This window comes from Hibiscus syriacus, unplaced genomic scaffold (genome assembly GCF_006381635.1).
Source record: "Hibiscus syriacus cultivar Baekdansim isolate YM2019G1 unplaced genomic scaffold, ASM638163v2 tig00110403_pilon, whole genome shotgun sequence".
NCBI lineage: Eukaryota > Viridiplantae > Streptophyta > Magnoliopsida > Malvales > Malvaceae > Hibiscus > Hibiscus syriacus.
Window position 1 is genome coordinate 953143 of NW_024062723.1, and position 23408 is coordinate 976550.

Sequence of the window (23408 nt, forward strand, 5' to 3'; positions counted from 1 at the left end):
ATGAGAGGAGAGTAAGCGGTGAAAATGTTGAGACATTTCCGCTCTGTCCTTTTCATACTTCCATGTTTTCTTCCTTTTCTTAACTAATTTAACCTCCTCTCAATTTTCTCCTTCCCACTTGCCAAACACAAAATTATACTCTAAAATATTAATTATGAAATTAATTTGAATTACAATTTAGCTTAAACATCATTTTATAATTTAGTATAGATATTAAAACATGTGATAAATTATGTATAATTTAAAATTTTGAAACAAATTTAGTGACTTCAGTGGTTAAGCGACTTGTTATCTCTTAGGGGCTGTTTGGTTCAAGGAATGTGGGATTCTCATGGGAAATGGAATCTACATTCCCATGTTTGGTTGGTCGGGAATCTCATTCCCGGTAATGTTTTATTACCAATAGTAGATTTTTTGGGATATATTATCGGGAATATCATTACCTCTCTTTCCTTAGGTATTGTTGGATTACCGGCGTTTTGGACTAAAATGCCCTTAATTTTTTTTCCAAAAATATCATTCTTTTGTCATTCAATAATAAAAATTCTACGAATGTTAAATTACAAATGTATCCTTAAACTATTTTAGATTTACAAAAAAAGTCTATAATTAAAATTTTATATGAAGTTCAGGGGTTAAAATAAAATTTTACCCTTTCACTAAACCTTTTTATATTTTCAATTTTGTAAAAAAATATAAATTTTATGAATTTAATTTTTTTTTAAAAATATATAATATTTTCCAACTTGTTAAAAACAAAATATAATAAGGACAATTTGGTCAAATATACATTCCAATAATATTTTATTCCTTTAACCAAACACGTCAATCTTACATTTCTGCTAAATCAACCAAACACAAAATACAACATTCCCAGTAATCTTATTCCCTTGTAATCTTATATTCCGTGAACCAAACACACCCTTAAGATTTTGGATTTGAATACCACATATGTAGTAAGGATATGAATGTTTATGGTCAAACGTTAAGAATATGTATTGTCTTGTATCTACCCAGATTAATAAAAAAACTTAATAAATGAAAGGGTAAAATGTGAATCTAGTCACTCAATTTTTTTATATTTCTACTTTAGTCACTCAACTTTTAAATTTCATATTTTTCACCAAGTCATTAGTTGCGTAGTATCAATAGCAAAACATTCAATATTTGAACATCGTAGGATCGAGATATATTACTTCTCTTCCTTTTCAATCTTTGTATTATTCAAATTTTAAAAGAAAATACTATGAGGTTGATGAATCATAAAGTCTGAAAATATATAAAGCATGATGGTTTTCTTTTTTCTCTTCTTAAATTTACTCAAAAAATTTAAACAACGTTATACACTTAATAATCAAGTGAAAAAATAAAAAATTATGCGGTAGATGACCAAAACAAAAACACAATAAAAGTTGGATAACTAAATGTGTAATTTACCCTTAATTAAAAAATTAAAAATTATTGATACAAGGTATTATTAGCCTTTAACAATGAAAAAAAGGGTAAAAATAAAAAGATCCAAATGAGTAAATCGCATGCTTGGAACTGTTTGGTCTAACAGAATGGTGGGGTCTTTGTATCTTTTGAAAATGGCCTCAATGTCTTCTATTACCTCCGAAGGCAAAGGTCGTCGAGTTGTCCGAAAAGCATCGATATCTTCCTTGAGCTGGTCGACCGAGGTCTAACCGATGATCGAACTCGTCATAAACGGCCGGTCCCGTACGAATCCGAGCACGAGTTCAACCGGAGTTAATCCATACTTTTTCGCCGTTTCAATGTATTTTATCGTTGCTTCCTGGCAATTGACTTGTTATATCTTTCCAAATATCCGGGGAAAAGGTTCAGCCTTCCTTTCTTTGCTGCTTCGGAGTCGATATCTAGACATTTTCCGGTCAGTGATCCACCACCAAGCGGAGAATATGAAAGCAAGCCGATGTTGCAATTCTTCGGGTGGCAAACTTCAACCAAAGCACAAAGTTAACTATCTCTTAAATATGTTGTTTTCAAACAAAGTCCCCGAAAGAGCACGAGGAAACGAAATCGTGATTAAGCGTTGCCGGAACCGATTACAGATGAATACTGTCCCGGGTTGTTGTTTCATCTGTTGGCCATTGCATATGAATCGAAACTTCAGGGAATGAGTAACAGATGCAACAGCAAGATGTCGAGCAGTTATAGATAATCAAAGATGGACGTTTTAAGTTCCGAAATCTCTCTATATAAAGATATATATGTATATTTAAGCAATGCTTTACCCTCGAAACGCCTGACCAGCAGACTGTAGCTGTTTTGGATACTAACGATCTTCTGTAGTCCTTCAACTTTAGCTGCATGAACAAACTCCATCACTCCAAACGAGATTACCCCAAACGTAGCTACAGTAACCACTTGTAGAACGTTTGTCGTTAACAACACCTACCCAGTTTGCATCAGTGTATACCTGTCATCGGGTTTAAATTTTGTAGTGAAGAGCCACTTGCATCCTACGGTCTTCTTACCACTTGGTAAATCCGAGACTTCCCACGTTTCATTGTCTTTGAGAGTCTTTATTTCTTCCATCACAGCTTGCCTCCATTTAGTTGATTTAAGAGATTCTTCTATGTTTTTCGGAACTTCTACAGTATCAACATTAGACACAAAAGCTTTATAAGACTTAGATAAGTTTCCATAGGATACAAACCGAGAAATATGGTGTTGAGTGTAGCTCCTTGTTCGCTTTAGAACAACAATTGAAAGATAGATGGATGGTGATGGAGGTGAGACTTCTGTATCAGAACAATCCTCGGTTGGGGATGAAATTAGAACTGCTGTTTCAGTTTCAGGAGGATGAAGTCATCGAGAGTATACCCGAAGTTCTGGAGCATGTTCTTGCTGCCTTCCTGAATTATGTTGTTGTTGTTCTTCAGTGGTGTGATTATTTCTGCTAATTTCTTGTTGCTGCACAAGAGAAACAATCCCTAAATCTAGAATCACAATAGATGTTGGGTTGTTAGGTTTGTTTGTGATAGTAGAGGTAAAATCACGAGGTATAATGAGAAGGGTATTAAAGGTCTCATCTTCAATGAGAGTCTCTCCCTAAAGATGAGATGTTGCAAAGTTTGGTTCATTCTAAAAAAAAGGCGACATCTCGAGAGTCAAACATTCTATGTAAGGTTGGTGAGTAACACTTATAGCCCTTTTGTGTGGAGGTATAGCCAATGAAGACACAGGTGTGGGCTCGAGGATCAACTTTGGATTGATTGGGTTGATGATTGTGGACAAAGGTTTTACAACCGAATATTTTTGTTGGTAGGTCGGGAACACGAAATAAGGGAAAGGTCTTTTAATGTGTACGTAAAGGTGTTTGAAAATTTAATACCTTTGATGGTAGACGATTTATGAGGTAGCAAGCAGTGAGGACAACCTCTCCCCACAAGTATTTTGGGACACCCATCTAAACTTTTAATTTTTTTAAAGACAATGCCTAAAGTTTAATTTTTATTTCATTTTAGTATCCCTGATCAAAACTTAAAGTTAAATTTTGAAAAAACTGAAAGTATAAGTTCTAAAACGGATCAAAACTAATAATTTAAGTACTAAACACATTAAGTTTTTATTGGTGGGACTAAAATGAAATAAAAACTAAATATTAGGTATAATTTTAAAAAAATTGAAAGTTTATATACTAAGATGGATTATAATTGATAGTTTAGGTATTAAATGCATAATTTACCAATATTATTATTGGGTAAACTACACATTTAATACCTAAACTATCAGTTTTAGTCCCTTTTAGTACCTAAAGTTTCAATTTTTCCAAAATTATACCTAAACTAATCGCTTTAAGTTTTTAACGGTGATGTACTAAAATTAAATAAAAATTAAACATTAGATATAATTTTTTAAAAATTAAAAGTTTATGTACTAAAACAGATCAAAAATAATAATTTAGATACTTTATGCGTAGTTTACCCTATATTTAATGTGAATTCCCCATTTTCATATAAGCATCACTGTTTTCATGCCGCCGCAGTGTATATTATTTCATCCGAGTTTCTCGGGAAAAAAACTAAAAGAAAGAAGAAAACCTGCGGGGAAGTGGTGAAAGAAATGGATTCAATAGAAGACTGGGATTTTCTGGAATTTAATTTCATCGATGATAGTTCTTCTCAGGATTTACTGTGTCCCTATTACAGGTCTTTCTTAAAAAAAGAATCAATTCAATACAGGTATCGTTTTTCCATCTGATTCATGACTTTTCTTTTTGTTTCAGTAGCGGTAGAGAAATTGAATTCTCACCTGGAACTTTTGCGCATCAAGGAAATGAATTCGTCGATGGAGATTGCTCTCGCAAGAGGTATTGTTCTTTTCAGTTTATTTCAATTTAACTGTTGGATGAAATTCAGATCCAAAATATATATTTCTGGGCAGTGGCTGATTCGGATAGTTCCTAGAGCAATCAAAAAAGAGAAAAAAAAATCCCCAAAATTTCGCTTTTTTATTATGTTTACTACTTTACTTGGTGTACTGTAGTTAACATTAATAATTAACAAGCCTTAATCCTAAAGTTCGGGTTTTTTTCTTCCAATTTTCATTTTAGTTTTGTTCATATGATTCTTCATTTTGATGATGATGGTGATGTGTGTAATTTGTTGTGTTTTTTTAGGGGACGCAGTGGATCTTGCAGCAGGTCAGGTGCAAAGGCATGCAGCGAAAAATTGAGACGGGAGAGAGTGAATGAAAGGCATGTAACTCCCTTTTTGGAGCTCTTAACTTATACAGTGATTGCAACTCGATGTTATAAACAGTAGTTTTTGGTTTTGGGTTTTCTTTCGCTGCCCTTATGACCGGTACCTATTGAATTGACGGTCATACTATTCGTTGCATCTGCAGCTGCGATAAATGTATTGTGTTAGAACTGCCATCAGTTTTGCTTGTTCTTTTCATTGTTAGGAATGATGATGATGGATGACCTAGGGTTACTTTTCATTGTTAGTAGTTTTAGGGTACATTTGCATCACATGAAGAAGGTAAAAATATAAAGAACAGATTGTGTTATACTCTCACAGGTTTCTGGATCTAAGCTCTATTTTGGAACCTGGGAGATCTTCCCGGACTGACAAATTGGCGATTCTCAATGATGCCATCCGAGTTCTGACCCAACTAAGAACTGAGGCTCAGGAGCTCAAAGAAACAAATGAAAAGCTGCAAGAGGAAATAAAAAGTTTAAAGGTAAACTTTCAGATCATTTTGGATGTGTAATCGGGTCCAATGTTCAGTAAATTACCTACTGGCCTCTTTTTCTGGTTCTGTACCCTGTGCAGTGTTTATTGCTGATGTAAATTTTAGTTTATGATTACCGTTTGGGTCGATTTATTGTTTGATATAATGATTATGTGATCTTTATTATTTGTTCTTAACATGCTAGCTGATATGTATAATATCTTCCGTAGGTGATACGATAAAATGACTGGAAGAACTGGTTCGATTATTGTTTACATTAGGTGAAAGTTGGTTCATAATATTGCTCGTTGTTGGAACTCTGTTCCGGGGGATATTAACTTTGAGATGATGTGCATGGTTGGTGGTTCTAAAGGATGTATTTCCATTTTCTAGTTGGTCATATAGTTGGCTCTTTTCTTTTCTTTTCAGTGTCAATTTGGTCTAGTCATGTAGATGGAATACATTGGTACGAGTTGACAATAGTTTGTCGATAAACTTTCAAATGATCATTTTCTTTTAGATTGCACCATAAATTCAAGCGTCTGCTTTTTCATATTCGTTTTACCCCTTCAACAGGCCAAGAAGAATGAACTCCGAGAAGAGAAGCTTGTACTGAAGGCAAATAAAAAAAGGATAGAGCAACAGCTGAAAGCGATAACCGTTCCACCAACCGGGTATGTTCCTGCTCAACCAGTGCCATATCATCCCGAGGCAAACAAGATGGCCGTTTTTCCCAGTTACGGTTTGGTCCCAATGTGGCAATATCTACCTCCGTCGGCACGAGATACGTCTCAAGATCACGAGCTTAGGCCCCCTGCAGCATAGTATTGTTTTTGCTTTGTTTTATTTCCGAGTATCCTCTGCGTTCTGGCCAAATCTGTAAATATTTACATAGTTATTCTCGAGTAACGTAGGTTATGCTATTTGTATTATTTCCGTTGGTTTGTATTATTTCATGAGATCATAGTGAAGAATTTATGATAGGACTAGATTCGCATAAAATGTTAAAAATAACCTATTCGTATAATTATGCTTGCAGTCCTTGTACTCTTCACATATTTGCAAGTTTTAATATCTTGGGCAAATTATGTATTTAGTACATAAACTATTATTTTTGATCCATTTTAATATCTAAACTTTTAAATTTTTTAAAATTATATCTAAAGTTTAATTTTTGTTTCATTTTAGTACTCATTCAAAATTTAACGTTAAGTTTAAAAAAAATGAAAGTTCAAGTACTAAAACGTACAAAAATTGATAGTTTAGGTGCTAAACGCATTTAAGTTTTAATGGCATGGTAATAGAATGAAATAAAAACTAAACGTTAGGTATGATTTTTTAAAAAAAATTGAAAGTTTAAGTACTAAAATAGACAAAAATAGTTGAAGTACTAAAAGCATAGTTTACCCAATATTTTATAATGAAATGGTAGGGATAACATTTTTATTCTTATTTATGGTTGAATTAGCCTAAAATATGCAAGTATGTATGATTATTTCTAATGATTATTGTCTTAATTACTTCCTAGAGAACTAATCATCCAGCTATGTAATTGCATATTTTAGGCTAAAAATGTACTTAAAACAATAATCATTATGGTGCGCTAAGTTCTAATGAAGAGTGAATTAGCCTATGCAAGTCATTTTTATAAGTTAATTGCTTTCACTCTTCATTTTCCTTAAAATACTCCGACAGTTTTGGGTAAGGGTTTGGCAATACGCCTCTCCGACTGCTTGAAAGGAATAATATACCCGTGTCGGACACGTACTTGAACCCGAATCCAAGTAACATAGATAAGTGTGGTGTCAGATCTAATGTGATGGATTCTTCTTCTTGTCTAATCTGGTAGTTGCTTCAATGCCCCGAATGTGTCGTGCTTTACTGGAATCCTATCGTAACCGTTCTTGTTTGGAAGACTGTCGAAAGAGCTTGATTAGCTGTGCTCACTAAACATAGTCGATATGATGGCAGGTTCAATGAATTCAGGGTTGACGGCGGACCTGCGGCGAAGGAGCTGATACCGAAGCTTGATCTTGCTAGGAGCCATATATCTTCGCTGCTCCATGTAGATTTACCAGATATCGACGTAAGATGTTCCTTTTCTCTCTTAATCACTTGTGATGAATTTCTTTCTTTTTCTGGAATATGAAGTTTCATACCGTGGAGATCCGTTTTGAACACAGGTTAAACTAGTTTCAGCTGCTATCGCTTTGAAAGGACTCGGTGCCGTTCTGTTTGTGAAGGAAGTTATCAGTTAATTTCACGTAGTTTGATCGGTTCTTCCGTTTCCCGTAGATCGTGTATTTGCTGGTTAGCACTCCTCTTCTCTACGACTTCTACAACTATGGCCCCTATGAGGCCCGATGCTCGGTTCTGCTCGGTGATTTTCTGCAGGTATTTACATAGGCATCTCTAAAGTGTTCCACGCGCATTACATTTGTGCAAACTTCATTGATTCTTTCGTTAATGGCGAGTGTCGCACAATGCGGAGCATTCTTCTTCAGGGGATGAAGAACTCGATAGTCAAGATACAACTGAGGAAGAAAGTCCCAAGGCCGAAAACTGCCTAATTTCGGCTGTTTCGAATCATCTAACACAAGTTCATTTAGTACTATGGCCGGAGTTGCAATGTACTTAAACCTGTTAATAGTTAAGTCGAATCGATCCGGGTCGAATTAACTAGATTTTGAACGAGTTGCTTCATTTTGGGTTCAAGTGATCCTTGATTAACAACATTGTTCTTCAAACAACAACAACAACATTCGATTTATTCAAAACTAAAACCCAGATCAAACATATAACCATACCTTAGAGATTCTTTGTTTCTTCCCCTTAATCAGAGCTTTGGAGTGGCGATTGTTTTGAGGCCTAATCCCACAATAGCAGAAAGCTGGGAGAACAAGCCTTTCCTTATCTCGGCGTAAACCTCGCCGTTCCACTTCCTCTTGCCCAATTCCTCCGCCATACGCACGCTCGCCGCCCTCACTTCCGCCTCACCATCGTACGCCGCCTGCACCACCCCTCTCTTAACCGCCTCGTCAGCCTTCATCTTCACCCCCCGCAGCAAGATATCGCGGCGAGCCGAGGCGTCGCCGATCTTCTCTCTAAACAACGCGTTGAAGTAATCGGGCATCGTCAACCCTATGTCCACCTCGGACATGTAAAGCACCCCTCGGTCCCGCCTCATGACGATGTAATCGTGGCACAACGCGAGGACGAATCCGGCGGCCGCGGCGTGGCCGGTCAAGGAGGCGACGGTCGGCATCGGGAGGCTGAGAAAAGCGGCGACGAGGGGCTTGAACGATTCCACCATGTGTAGCATCCGTTCCGAGACGCCTTGTTTGGATCCGGCGGCTTGAGCCCAGTCGAGGTCGAAGCCATTGGAGAAGAATTTGCCTTGGCCTTGAGTGATGAGAGCCGAGCCCACAGTGGCTTGAGCCTTGACCTGAGAGAGAAGGGTCAGCAGTTCGCCGATGATATTCGGGTTAATCCGGTGCTGGCCGTCGCCGGTCAACGTTAAAAAGAAGAGGTTGCCGCGTTTCTCTAAGGTACACATATTGTGATTCTACTTTTTCTACGCTATTGCTAATAGCATTGGAAGCTACGCCGAGGTTTATCTTTTGAATAATAGAAAATAATTTCAGAGATCAAAAATACATTATAATATATGATTTTAATTAATATTTTTTGGATTTATCAAAATGACCAACTAAATTGCAATGAGATCAATAATTCGCAACGCGATCTTCAGTATCGCAAATCAGTTTCCAGATTCGCAAAGCGATTCTGAATATCACATTACGATTTTCTAAATTCACGTTGCGATTTTTCGACTATCGCAATGCGAATATTTAAATCGCAACGCGAATATGTAAATCGCAATGCGAATATGTAAATCGCAATGCGAATATGTAAATCACAATGCGAATATGTAAATCGCAATGCGAGTATGACTATCGCAACGCGATTCTGATTATCGCAACGAGATTCTGACTGTCGCAACGCGATTCTGACTGTCGCAACGCGATGCTGACTATCGCAATGCGATTTTCAAAGCGCCATTATTATCGCAACGCGTATTTTTTTCAAATTCCAAACACGAATATTAATATATCGGAACACTGAACCGTTCATAGTATATCCCGTAATCGTAACTCATAACCTAAAACCCTAAATCACAACTCAGTCCCATCTCCATTTCTCACTCTCTAAGGCGACATACGTCCCCATCTCCGACGAAATCAGTCCCCATCTCCGGCGAAATCCGTCCATCTCCATCTCTCAGAGCCACCATCACAATCATTCACGGTCAGAAATGGAAAATCAACCAAATCAACCACCGAGAGTTAGTTTTTTTAATTATTTTTATTTTGAAATTTTTGCATTATTATTATATTTTTCATATTGAAATTGATGATAAGTTTACTGGTAATTTCAATAATTGATTAACCATTTCATTTAGATTGCCTATTAAATTCATTCGATTGCTGCCAATACTGCTAAACTGTTTAGTCTTTAAACCCTGTGAATTTAGTATTTGTCTTTGTTTTGTCTTTTGGTTGAAGTAATGCAATCCATTCAAGTTTCAATTTTCGTATTTGAAACCGAGAATCGCAACGCGAAATGAAAATCGCAACGATAGAATCGCAATGCGATTTTAGTTTCGTGTTGCGATTTTCATTTCGTGTTGCGATAGTCAAATTCGCGTTGCGATAGTCATTTTCGTGTTGCTATTTTCATTTTCGTGTTGCGATTTTAAGTTTCAGAAACTATTCTTCTTTTACAAATTGAAACTTGAATGAATTGCATTACTTCAACAAAAAAACAAAGACAAATACTAAATTCACAGTGTTGCAAATTTAAGTTTGAAGAATAAACTATTACTCTTTATGTTTATTGTTCTTGATATATCTTCACAGTGTAGTTTTTGGTATATCTAACTTGGTATGTTTATTTTTTTTGTATAACTTTTATTCGGCTCAATTGACCTTAAGAAATAAATTAAGCCTGGCCAAAATAATTGCGTCGAAGCTTTCACCTGCACAAAGAAAAATATTTGAGGATACTTGCTTCAGGCCATGACTGAAAGTACAACATCCGGGTGAAGATGCTATGTTGACCCATTTGTTTCTTCAAACCATGACTAGCGATCTACCAGAGACTATACAACATCGTGATGAAGAGATATGGTTTGATTTTTCACCGGCGTATACGTATTTTGGGCGGGAGGAGTTTTGCTTAATCACCGGTCTACGCTTCGGACACGATGATGTAGGTCGGTACAATAGACATATTACCCGCCTATCATGGTTATCCCAGGTTTTTCCTGAGCTGTCAATGGAGAAGTCGAATTTACACGTGGAAGACTTGACGAGATTATTGAATAAGAAAGATGGTTTTACTCGGATGGATGACGTCGATGTTGTCCGAGTATGCCTTCTAATACTTTTGCATGCCGGCTTTTTAGGCAGAGAGGTCAGACAACATATTCTTAATGATCTAATTAAATTGGTAGAGGACCTAAATGCATGGAACCTGTTTCCGTGGGGTTCGTATCTATGGAAAGCTACATGGAATAAGTTGTCGTCTGCCTTTGATGATCGAAAAAGTTTGTGTGGCGATGGTTCCAAATACACTTTGTCAGGCTTTATTTGGGCCTTTAAGGTAAGAATTTTTATATAATGTTTCCAAAATTATAATTAATTATTATTTAACAATTAATAATGTTTGTTATTATATTGTTTGTAGATTTGGATATTTGAGGCCTTTCCCGCCATGCAGACATATGCATTAAAAACTTCTAATGATATTCCTAGGGTTATTTCCTGGAAGAGGAAACGGACATTGCAGCAATGGGAATATTTACTACCGTATACGACAATAAATAATGTAAGTTAACACAAATACTATCATATGTTTATAAACAAGTTATTACTAGTACACTGTAACACCCCCAACCTGTACCCGACCTGGATTCGAGTCCGAGGTGTTACATTGACTTTTCAAAATATTTACTTGTATAAAATAGTGAGTAATTTAAAAAAAACTTTGATAACATTTAACTTATTCAAAACGTTTACAAAATATATCAGAGTTCATACAATTTATATCCTTAGATTATATGCCAACTACACTCTATAACCAGTACATATATTTTCTGATCTGACATTTGGTAAGGAGAACTGACCTGTCTTGCTCCGCATTACTCTTTACTCTTCCCGAAACCTACGTGTGAAACAATCACACGCTAAGTCGAAGACTTAGTGAGGTATAACAACTTATAATGCACTTTATAACATATATCAATACATGCATGTTATGTTCTATCATGGTATACCAATTCCATGCATTCTTCGTATCATATAAAATCATATCAGATTAACTACAGTAAATACATACATACACATAATTCATCCTTAACAGTTTATCATGTAATCACATATTTTTATTGTTAACCTTTTCAATCAAACACTATACACACACAACATCATATTATTTCTATAACATTTATCATACCACTAACATATATTTGTTCATATCTCTGGATTAGCCCATGTACATATGTGAGAACTATCGATATGTGAGTCTATAGAGGTTGTGCACTAATGCTGTCACCACAGCTCGTATAAGTCCCATTGAGTGGCATATGAAATTTGTCCCGAAGGACCTGTGAATTTGTCCCGAAGGACCTATGAGTTGTCCCGAATGACCTATGAAACCCTCGACTCTTGGCATGCCAACTATACCCCTAGCTCTCATGACACATAACATGGGCATTATCATTTATTTCATTTCAAATATTCACATAAACATGTAATTCACTTTCACATATCACGTATCACATAGCTTCTTTTCATATTATCACATAGTCACATAGTTCACTTACACGTAGATCATTTCCATATAATTCACATGTCACATATCTCATGTTCTTGTATAATTTCTATCATTTCTCACCCAATCACATTTATTCATGTAAACATACTTATCATATCTTGTTCACATAAGATCATATACTTCATATAACATATAGAAACACCTAGAACACTTTTACGTAGCTTATATCAATTTTCAGAGTCCTTTCATATTATCTGATGACATATATCATATAGATATATAATAGCTGATATAATATTATCTACCTTATGCTCCATTTCTTTATATCCCCTTTTTCATATCAGTATACATTTACATATTCTTCTATGTCCTATCAATATCCTATAAACTTACTCATATTCTCATATATCATATTTTATATAATTTGAATAGTAATACTCTATAATTGTATCATATAATGATTTTACCCAAGTACTCCTTTATAAAGTTTATATTACATGTTCAATTAGTCTCATGCTATCTTATAAATAATTTCCATTTATTTTATATTATTTACCTTTTCCACTCACATAAACCATCTATTTATTTAGTTCCATTTCTCATGACTTCCTCAATACTCTTTAATAAAACTTTGTAGCTCTTCACTATAATACATAAACCATAGTTTCCTTTAATTTATCAATCTTCCCTATATTACTTATGTATCCTTATTTATGCCCTCGAATTCATACTATTCTCTTAGAGTCTCCTAACATTTCTCGTATAATTACTTATACCATATCATATAACTTATACTTGATTATCTTATTCTCTCATATTCATTTCATTTCTTATGACTCTATCATATAACTTATTTCATGTTCTTCCATTATTACATATTAAAGTCTTACATACATCATATAACATATACAAAGCATATCCTTATCTTTAGTCATGCATACATACAATCAATGTAATACAGATAATCACATATAATTATAACTACACATAATCATGTCCATGACTTCATGCATATTACTCTAGGAAATAGACTCATCACAAGTCTTATTTCCATTAAACACCTCATATCACTAGTATGCACTCACCTGGGCCTCGTTGTTTGAATCAATCCTAATCCTTAGTTTGTTCCGGAACAAGCTTTCATTCTATATCTACATAATAATACATTAATACTTATCAGTATACTGATTGATATATTTGAAACTATCACTCCTTAGTCTCAAAGAAAAGCCAATTTCATCTTTTAATGAAGGTATGTATCGATGTACTACACCATGCATCGATGCATAAATCCTATTCGATGTTTGTATTTAATGGGGATGCATCGATGCACTCCTTATGCATCGATGCATAAATCCTATTCGATGTTTTCTATTTAAAATTCATGCATCGATGCACTGCATGTGCATCGATGCACCCTAAACAATTTCTGGTATTTATCATCGATGCATCGGTGCACAATGAATGTGCATCGATGCACATTGCCCAGAACTGACATTTTAGCACGTAAATCATCAACTCTTCCCTTAATTCTTCTATTTTAAGCCCCTCTTATGACATTAAACTTAACTACTATAACTTGAACCAACTTATATCCATGTAAATCATCTTTAACCTCAAAATCCTATCTTCCTTATGAGATTCAAGAATCATACCAAATTTTCTATATGATCTACATACAATTCTATCACTCCAAATCTCTTAATTTAACCATTGACAAGTCAAATTTAACTTCCAATCTAAGAAATGAACTTTATTCCAAGATTTCATTTGTAAACTCTAAATCTTTAATCTCTCCTAACTCCACCATCCTTTGCTTTTAAGATGATTTAAGCTTTCCTTAAGCTTAGTTATCATATAATAATTAAAACCAACCTTAAATCAACAATTCAATTATAAACAAAGAAACTTACCTTTGGCTCTTGTCTTCCACGTGAAGAAGAAGAGAAGAAAGAGAAGAGAACTCTAGAGAATTCTCTCCCTTTCCACGTGCCTTTATCCTACCAATCCCATTTTTTATTCATTTCTTGGTCAATTGACCCTTTTGCCCTTTATTTCCTTTACTAATTACTAAATAACATTCATCATATATATCCAATAATCATTGAACTATTTCATTCTTATACTTTAGTCACCAAATTCTGAAACTTTACAATTTGGTCACTAACCCGATATTGCGGATGTTACAAATCTCCCCTCCTTTTAAGAAAATTCGTCCTCGAATTTTCACTGGACATTTTGATAGAACATATCTTCTAAGGTTCTCATGTTGCTTCATTTAATTAATCTTTATTGTCATCATCAGAAACTTACTTTTCAATCCTTTAGCTTTTCAATTACCTTTTTCCTTTATATATATATATATTCATATCAGGTCACTTATCATTTAAACAACAACCAGTAACTTTAATCCATTTATGTCTTCTCTCTCCTTCCTTTATGCATTTTTCCTTTAACCTTTCTAAAATTCCATATAATGTCACTCATCACGTTGACAGTACATCCATCTCATCACTCTATATCATAAATCCATCTATTTCTTCATAACTCTTTAATTACCTTATAACCATACCAAACTTGTATTTCGTCATCATTTGACCAAAACACAACTTTAAATCTTCTTCAATGTGATTAAACATATACTTTAAGGAGTCAAACAATATTTTCACATCACCTTGCACACTTGTCTTATTTCTATATCAAAATTGTCCTCTGTACTTCCATATTTATCGTATCTGATCCTTTAAATCAATCCCTTTCATTTCTTTATTCCTTCTTCCTTATACAAATCATATATTCCTTTCATATTCATATACTCTTGTCTTATCACTTATACTCATCTTTATGTACCAATCTTCATTGCATCCTCATTACTCTAATAACCCATTTCTTATACATAACTTCATTTTTTATCATTTCTTATACTTGTATTTTTCTTCCTGAAGGTTCCATGCAAATACTTATCTCAGTTTCTACATCATAGCTATCTGCTCAGAATATACAACTATATTCAAATTCACATCATAATCAATTAATTCCACTTTATTTTTCCTCCAATCTTATAACTCTAGCACCTTTACTCTGACAGCTAGATAATAACTTTCGTTCAATCTAGGGCACAAGCCCTATTATACCAATCCTATACATCCTTTCCAATCTAAATTATCTCAACATTCGCTTACTCAACTTATCAATTTCACATCAATTCTCATACATCCTGAAATTTCTTTTGCTCAAACTCAACATTCTGACTTCCTGTGTCCTATAATCTGATCATCGATATACACATTCTCAAACTCTTCTTATTCATCCTCAGCTTTACTTAAATATAAAAATTCTTACTTCCTTTTCCTTTACTATACCCCATTACTATGATCCAAATATGCAACTATATCCAGATCCATTGTAGATCTGGTTATCATATCCTGACAATATCTTATAATCTTATAATTCCAATACATTTTTATCACATACTCTAGTTAGCCAATGCTAACTCTTTCCATCTTAACTGCAAACCCTTATCATAAACATACTCTTGTTTATGCGCAATACTATCACTTCGTTTCAAACTCATAAGCTCTGACTTTATACATCTTATACACTTGTTACTGATGCACTTATCCTTGAGTTCTTCTATACGTACTCATCACGTCATTAGATCTTTTTAACATTCTTATGGTGACACCTGTTCACCATATTCTATCTTATCCACATAATAACAAAACTACTCTATATCATTTTTCCGATTCCAAACGATGAAAACTTTCTATCATTATTCAGATATGATTTCAGCTTTCTGAAATCAACTTTTGATCTTACTAGGCATTTCCTGAGATGTCCGCTCTTCCTCCTGCCTGGCCAGGGCAGGTGAATAGCTATCACAATCAGGAATATCACCTTTCACTTACTTCGAAATTATCACGATCGGATTTATATTGTATTAAACTATTCTTATTCTATTAGCAAGACAACATACTCCTTACACAATCAGATCAGAAATTTTTCAATCTAGGTTGGCATGTACACCTTTTATGACACTTTGGACTTCGGTTTATACCGAGAATCGGCTAAACCTTAGCTCTGATACCATTAAATGTAACACCCCCAACTTGTACCCGACCTGGATTCGAGTCCGAGGTGTTACATTGACTTTTCAAAACATTTACTTGTATAAAATAGTGAGTAATTTAAAAAAAAACTTTGATAACATTTAACTTATTCAAAACGTTTACAAAATATATCAGAGTTCATACAATTTATATCCTTAGATTACATGCCAACTACACTCTATAACCATTACATATATTTTCTGATCTGACATTTGGTAAGGAGAACTGACCTGTCTTGCTCCGCATTACTCTTTACTCTTCCCAAAACCTACGTGTGAAACAATCACACGCTAAGTCGAAGACTTAGTGAGGTATAACAACTTATAATGCACTTTATAACATATATCAATATATGCATGTTATGTTCTATCATGGTATACCAATTCCATGCATTCTTCGTATCATATAAAATCATATCAGATTAACTACAGTAAATACATACATACACATAATTCATCCTTAACAGTTTATCATGTAATCACATATTTTTATTGTTAACCTTTTCAATCAAACACTATACACACACAACATCATATCATTTCTATAACATTTATCATACCACTAACATATATTTGTTCATATCTCTGGATTAGCCCATGTACATATGTGAGAACTATCGATATGTGAGTCTATAGAGGTTGTGCACTAATGCTGTCACCACAGCTCGCATAAGTCCCACTGAGTGGCATATGAAATTTGTCCCGAAGGACCTGTGAATTTGTCCCGAAGGACCTATGAGTTGTCCCGAAAGACCTATGAAACCCTCGACTCTTGGCATGCCAACTATACCCCTAGCTCTCATGACACATAACATGGGCATTATCATTTATTTCATTTCAAATATTCACATAAACATGTAATTCACTTTCACATATCACGTATCACATAGCTTCTTTTCATATTATCACATAGTCACATAGTTCACTTACACGTAGATCATTTCCATATAATTCACATGTCACATATCTCATGTTCTTGTATAATTTCTATCATTTCTCACCCAATCACATTTATTCATGTAAACATACTTATTATATCTTGTTCACATAAGATCATATACTTCATATAACATATAAAAACACCTAGAACACTTTTACGTAGCTTATATCAATTTTCAGAGTCCTTTCATATTATCTGATGACATATATCATATAGATATATAATAGCTGATATAATATTATCTACCTTATGCTCCATTTCTTTGTATCCCCTTTTTCATATCAGCATACATTTACATATTCTTCTATGTCCTATCAATATCCTATAAACTTACTCATATTCTCATATATCATATTTTAATATAATTTGAATAGTAATTCTCTATAATTGTATCATATAATGATTTTACCCAAGTACTCCTTTATAAAGTTTATATTACATGTTCAATTAGTCTCATGCTATCTTATAAATAATTTCCATTTATTTTATATCATTTACCTTTTCCACTCACATAAACCATCTATTTATTTAGTTCCATTTCTCATGACTTCCTCAATACTCTTTAATAAAACTTTGTAGCTCTTCACTATAATACATAAACCATAGTTTCCTTTAATTTATCAATCTTCCCTATATTACTTATGTATCCTTATTTATGCCCTCGAATTCATACTATTCTCTTAGAGTCTCCTAACATTTCTCGTATAATTACTTATACCATATCATATAACTTATACTTGATTATATTAATCTCTCATATTCATTTCATTTCTTATAACTCTATCATATAACTTATTTCATGTTCTTCCATTATTACATATTAAAGTCTCACATACATCATATAACTTATGATTGCAGGTGTTTATCCCTGTTTTGGAACGTACTCATTGGATTCTCGTCGAGCTTCAAGTCCCATCCCTGAAGACAATAGTATATGACAGCATGATAAATTACATATCATTGTATGATTTAAGAGATATTATTAAGGGATGGAGCTCTCATTTGGCTAAATTCTTGGATGCGATTGGACTTATTCTAGAAACAAGAAGCCAAAGAAGTTCAATGTTACAGTTATCAGAGACGAGATCGCGCCACAACAAATGCCGGAAGCCAGAGGGGATTGTGGTCCTCTCGTATGCATGTTCTTGGAGCGTTTGACGACAAGAAGTACACAGTTTCTACCTCCCACCGATAGAGATAGAAGTGCAGTAGGCTTGTGGTTTTGGCATTTTATGGCTAGAGCGATATATTTGAGACGCTGCCTACCTGCATCCGCGTTATGAAAGTGTCCATAAACAATTTGTAAGTCAAATGCAAGTGTTGTTAAGTACCTAGAATTCAATAATAATTTGTTGTTTGTTGGTTTTAGATGTGTAGAAAGTGTTATTTGAGCAAATGTTTGGTTTCTGCAGGTTAATCCTGAAGTGAGCTGCGTGAAATTGATGTATGTGTGCATAAACAACTGTCTGGGGTACACTTTTTTTTATTGTTTAATTGACTCTTAAAAGTCTGATTTGTTTAATTGATGAGGAAAATAAGAATTATTATCATTTTTTGCTTGTTTAATTGATTTATAAAAATTGATTTGTAAAAGTTGATTTGTTTAATATTGATGTGTAAATAATTCTTATTTGTGCTTGTTTAATTGATTGAAATGTAAAAGTTGATTTGTTGATTTCAATCTGCATCATATTAAAGGCAAAAGACCTTTTAGAGGTACACTTTCGCAACGCTAAACTCAAAATCGCAACGAGAAAGACAAAATCGCCACGCGAAAGTCAATTCGCGTTGCGATAGTCTAATACGCTTTGCGATTTTCTCGTTGCGATAGTCAAATAATCATTGCGATAATCAAATTCGCGTTACGATAATCAAATTCGCGTTACGATACTCAAATTCGCATTGCGATTTTCTCGTTGCGATATTCAAATAGCCGTTGCGATAGTCAAATTCGCGTTGCGATAGAAAAATTCGCGTTGCGCTAGTCATATTCGTGTTGCGATAGTCAAATTCGCGTTGTTATAATCAAATTCGCGTTGCGATAGTCAAATGAATGTGTAATAAGTGATAACAACTGAATATATCATAGCAATGTTCAAACTCAAGTTACTAATACATGCCTAACTGAAAATGTTAAAAGTTTACACATAAAATACACATAATAGTCAAATTCGCGTTGCAATATTCAAATGAATGTGTAATAACTGATAATAACTGAACATATCATAACAATGTTCAAACTCAAGTTACTAATACATGCCTATCTGAAAATGTTAAAAGTTTACACATAATACAACGTTTGCATTTAAAAATCACCTAAGTTAATAGTCCCAAAAGGTGAAGCCGGTTATGATTGGGATTTTGATTTTGATTGCGATTTTGATTGCCTTTTTCTTGACACCATATGAGCTTTGTATTTTGATGAGGATCCATATTTTGGTAGAGGAAAAGATGATTGTGATGGCACTGGTGATCCACATGTCAACCTTGTATGACCACTTTCCTTGCACCGACTACATGTCGATCTTTTCTTCTCTTCACCCTTAGACTGTATACGATCGTGACTTTTTGGTCGGCCAAGTAGCCTTCTGTCCATGGCTAGTGGCAAAACTGTTTGTAAGTCATCTGGTATGTCCCAATCAGAATGATATGGAATAGGGTAGATAATCTTGGCATACGTCTGTCGATATACTTCTGTAGTGTAGCAATCCATAGCGTATGCGCTTGAATCATCTTGGTTTAGATGAAGAGCAACTTTTATAACATGCCCACACGGATAACCAGATGTTTGCCATTTCATACAACTACACGTCTTTACATTTAGATCGACAAGCCCATTTAAGTTATTATCCAGTACTTCAAACAAAGTGTTTGAACATGGTTCAACTCTCCATGACGTTGACTTCACAACACGTTTCGTTATCTTTTTTTTCAGTCTATGGAATAACACGATGTTCCAATGTTCCTGTAAATTTAAATAAATAATACTTAGTAAAATATATGACAAGTTACGAATTTAAAGAAATAATACCTGCATGGTTTCTTTTCTTGTAGTACCACTGTTGAATAGAGGCTCGAAAAAACTCCATTAACATAGTAATGGGTAATTTCCGGGAATGAAGACTTAGAGCGTTGATTGATTCTGCACTATTAGAATTCATGAAACCATATCTTGCTCCAAGTTGATGTACTCTTGACCATCTTTCAAACCCGACATCTTCTAGTGTTTGAGCACACTGAGGCAAAACACGTCTTAAACAATTTATATGCTTATTAAAATTCACTTCCCGATAAGCTTTTACAGCCTTCCAGTATGTCCATTTGTGATTTTTTATACCAGCAAACCTTGATTTTATATTTCTATATAAATGAACACCACAAAGTCCATGAAAAGCATATGGGAAACACCTTCTAACAACGTTGTCAATTGAGTTTGCCCTATCAGATATGATTGTCAGATTACTAATAGGACCTATGCAATCCCTAAGATGCCCCATAAACCATGTCCATGAATCAGAGGTTTCAGATTTGCCAACCCCGTAAGCTATTGGCAGTATCCCATTGTTAGCATCCATGGCTACTGCTAATAAGTTTACTCCAAGGTATCGACCTTTTAAATGTGCTCCGTCAACTATAATAACTGGGTGCATGCAAGTAATAAACGAACGAATCTACAAAATCATATACACAAGAAATATAATCATTTAAATATGAAATGCATGTAACTAACAAAAATGAGTCAACAAAATTATATTGATTTACTAACCGCAGCACCAATGGCGATAAATAGCAACTCAAAGCGTCCATCTTTATCTGTTTTGATATGAGTTATCAACCCAGGATTTTTCAGCTTTAAATTGTGACAATAAGCCGGCAGTTGGGTAAACGATGCTTCTGGAGACCCCCTCAACAATTCCAAGGCATAACATTTGACTCTCCAAGCTTGAGAATATGAGATACTAATCTTGAACCGAGCATTCATGTCAGTCATAATTTCATGTCCCTGATATACCATGCTATTCAAAAACATTAACTCAGCCAGAAAACCACCCAACACTTTTTTGTTTGCCTTTCTATAGTGAGGAAAACCTTAGGTTCTTGAACATGTATGTTTATCAATAAAAGTCCTAACTTGAAACATTTCGCAATCTTTTATCCTCTTTGCAATCATACGCCACGTACAATTTTTGTCAATCATACACCTTGTTTCGAAACGATCTTTGCTTGATTTTTTAACTTTTAGTTGATATCCATCTTCCACACATTTCGTATACAAAGCTATCTTCAAGTCTTCCTTTGTATCAAAACAATCATCTTTCTTGACACGAATAACTTTTGTGTAACAATCAACTGATATCTTTACCAACTCTTCTTCTGGTATCTGAAGTAATTTTGGCATATTCTAGTTATACTCCCATGGCATTTTCTTCGGGGACTTTTCTTCGGGGATTTCTTTTTCTTCTTCAAGGTTATATGAATTATAGAATGGATGTTCAACATGTTCATTCACAGTCGTAACTTCCTTCTCATTATCATCAACAATATCTTCCTCGGCAGCGGCTGTTTCATCATCAAAATTCGGGTATTGATCAATATCAAAATCATTACACGCAGGGTCTGTTTCTTCTTCTGAAACATCATCAAAATCCGAGTATTGACCAAGATCAAAGTCCGGGTATTGACCAAGATCCAATTTCGAATACCAACTAGTACTCATAATTTTTTATGTTGGCTCATCATCGTCTAACTGGTTAATACGAAAATCGGAATTTGGTGCTGAAAGTTGATTGGGATTTGGATTAGGGAAAGGTTGTGGGTTTTGAGATTGTGTTTGGTATTAGAAATGTGGTGAAACAAAATTTGTTTGGTGATGAAATTGTGGTGGAACCATTAAATTTTGAGCACCATAAACTGGGGTTGAAAAACTTAGTTGATTACTACCCGCTACTGACCCAACTTCACTACTTCTAGGTTCAACAACATAAATGTAACATCATCTTGCGAAACACTAATGTAAGAAATGAATCGTTCAACATCTTCATTGTCGGTTAACAAATAAACTTTACCTTTTCTCTGATAAGATAGCCTAAATCCACTTAAGGGCTCTAAATTCAATTTATTTGCAACACGTAACATTAGAGTTTCATAAGTTAACTTTTTTAATGACAGTTTTAGTTGAAGATTCATAGGTAAAGGCATATATTGTAAAACACCATGAACATTCTCCCATGACCCTCCAAAACATAAATCTATCCAAACATGATCAACATTAGATGATTTCATTATTGTAAATTAATTTACTAAACAAACGAGCTACGAAACTAAAACATGTTGCCGGATGGGGAAGGATGTCGTTGGATATAGGAACGGATGTCGCCGGAGAGAGTGGTAGATGGAGATGGAATGAGTTACGATTTAGGGATTTAGGTTATGAGTTGCTTCTGCTGCGTAGTTATATACCCAAAACATTTGTGTTGCGAAACTAAAACCTGTTGCGAATTTGAAATTAAGTGTTGCAACAGTCAGAATCGTGTTGCGACAGTCAGAATCGCATTGCGATAGTCATAATTGCATTGCGATTTACATATTCTCATTGCGATTTACATATTCGCATTGCGATTTACATATTCGCATTGCGATTTACATATTCGCATTGCGATAGTCGGAAAATCGCAACGCGAATTTGGAAAATCGCAATGCGATAGTCAGAATCGCGTTGCGAATCTGGAAATTAATTTGTGATACCGGAGATCGCGTTGCGAATTATCGATCGCATTGCGATTTAGTTGGTCATTTTGACAAATCCAAAAAAAGTTGGTTAAAATCGTATATTATAAGGCATTTTTGGTCACTGAAGTTATTTTCTCTTTGAATAATATAATATATTATGGTAAACTATCAAAATGGTCATTTTTTTATAAGTGTTTACTTTAATCATCAAGTTTTGAAATATAATATTTTGATCACTTATATTATTGATTTATAACATTTTGATCACTAAGATGTTAAGTATGATTAATTTGATGCGTGACGTGTTAGTATAAGAGATTAGATTTTAATTTGACTTTTGATGTTTAGATAAAATACTATTTTACTTACTAAATTTTAGATAAAAATATTAATTTAACTATTAAATTTTAAATAAAATATTAATTTATCTTATTAATCATATCAAAATCTCTCGGTTGTCGATCACTATCGTCATCGATTATCATGATTACTATCATATTGACTAAAAATTATTACACCTTTTTAGGATTATTAAATTTAATATTAATGTCATGGGAAATGATATATTCTTTCATTAGTTAGATATATGGC

At 34.2% G+C, this 23408-nt stretch overlaps 2 protein-coding genes across 3 annotated transcripts in view; one reads left to right on the forward strand and one right to left on the reverse strand.

Moving 5' to 3' along the window:
- The first annotated feature begins 4022 nt into the window (after nt 1-4022).
- LOC120123778 (transcription factor bHLH104-like) overlaps nt 4023-23408 on the forward strand; it is a 30139-nt gene continuing 10753 nt past the window's right edge. Inside the window, exons 1-6 of one of the 2 annotated variants that reach the window (XM_039142605.1) lie at nt 4023-4175; nt 4253-4336; nt 4646-4723; nt 5049-5211; nt 5779-6031; nt 20400-20410. In XM_039142605.1, the coding sequence (XP_038998536.1) occupies nt 4090-4175; nt 4253-4336; nt 4646-4723; nt 5049-5211; nt 5779-6027 (660 nt within the window). In that variant the 5' untranslated portion in view covers nt 4023-4089 and the 3' untranslated portion in view covers nt 6028-6031; nt 20400-20410. Of the gene's footprint in view, nt 4176-4252; nt 4337-4645; nt 4724-5048; nt 5212-5778; nt 6157-20399; nt 20411-23408 lie in introns of those variants that run through there. The other variant, XM_039142604.1, reaches the window with a different exon arrangement.
- On the reverse strand, nt 8035-8817 carry LOC120123777 (enoyl-CoA delta isomerase 2, peroxisomal-like). The gene has a single exon (XM_039142603.1). It carries the CDS (start codon nt 8756-8758, stop codon nt 8039-8041), a length of 720 nt encoding a protein of 239 aa, XP_038998534.1. The 5' UTR covers nt 8759-8817; the 3' UTR covers nt 8035-8038.

Coding starts and splice junctions, on each gene's coding strand:
- LOC120123777 (XM_039142603.1), bottom strand. CDS start 8,758: ATGTGTACCTTAGAGAAACGCGGCAACCTCTTCTTTTTAACGTTGACC.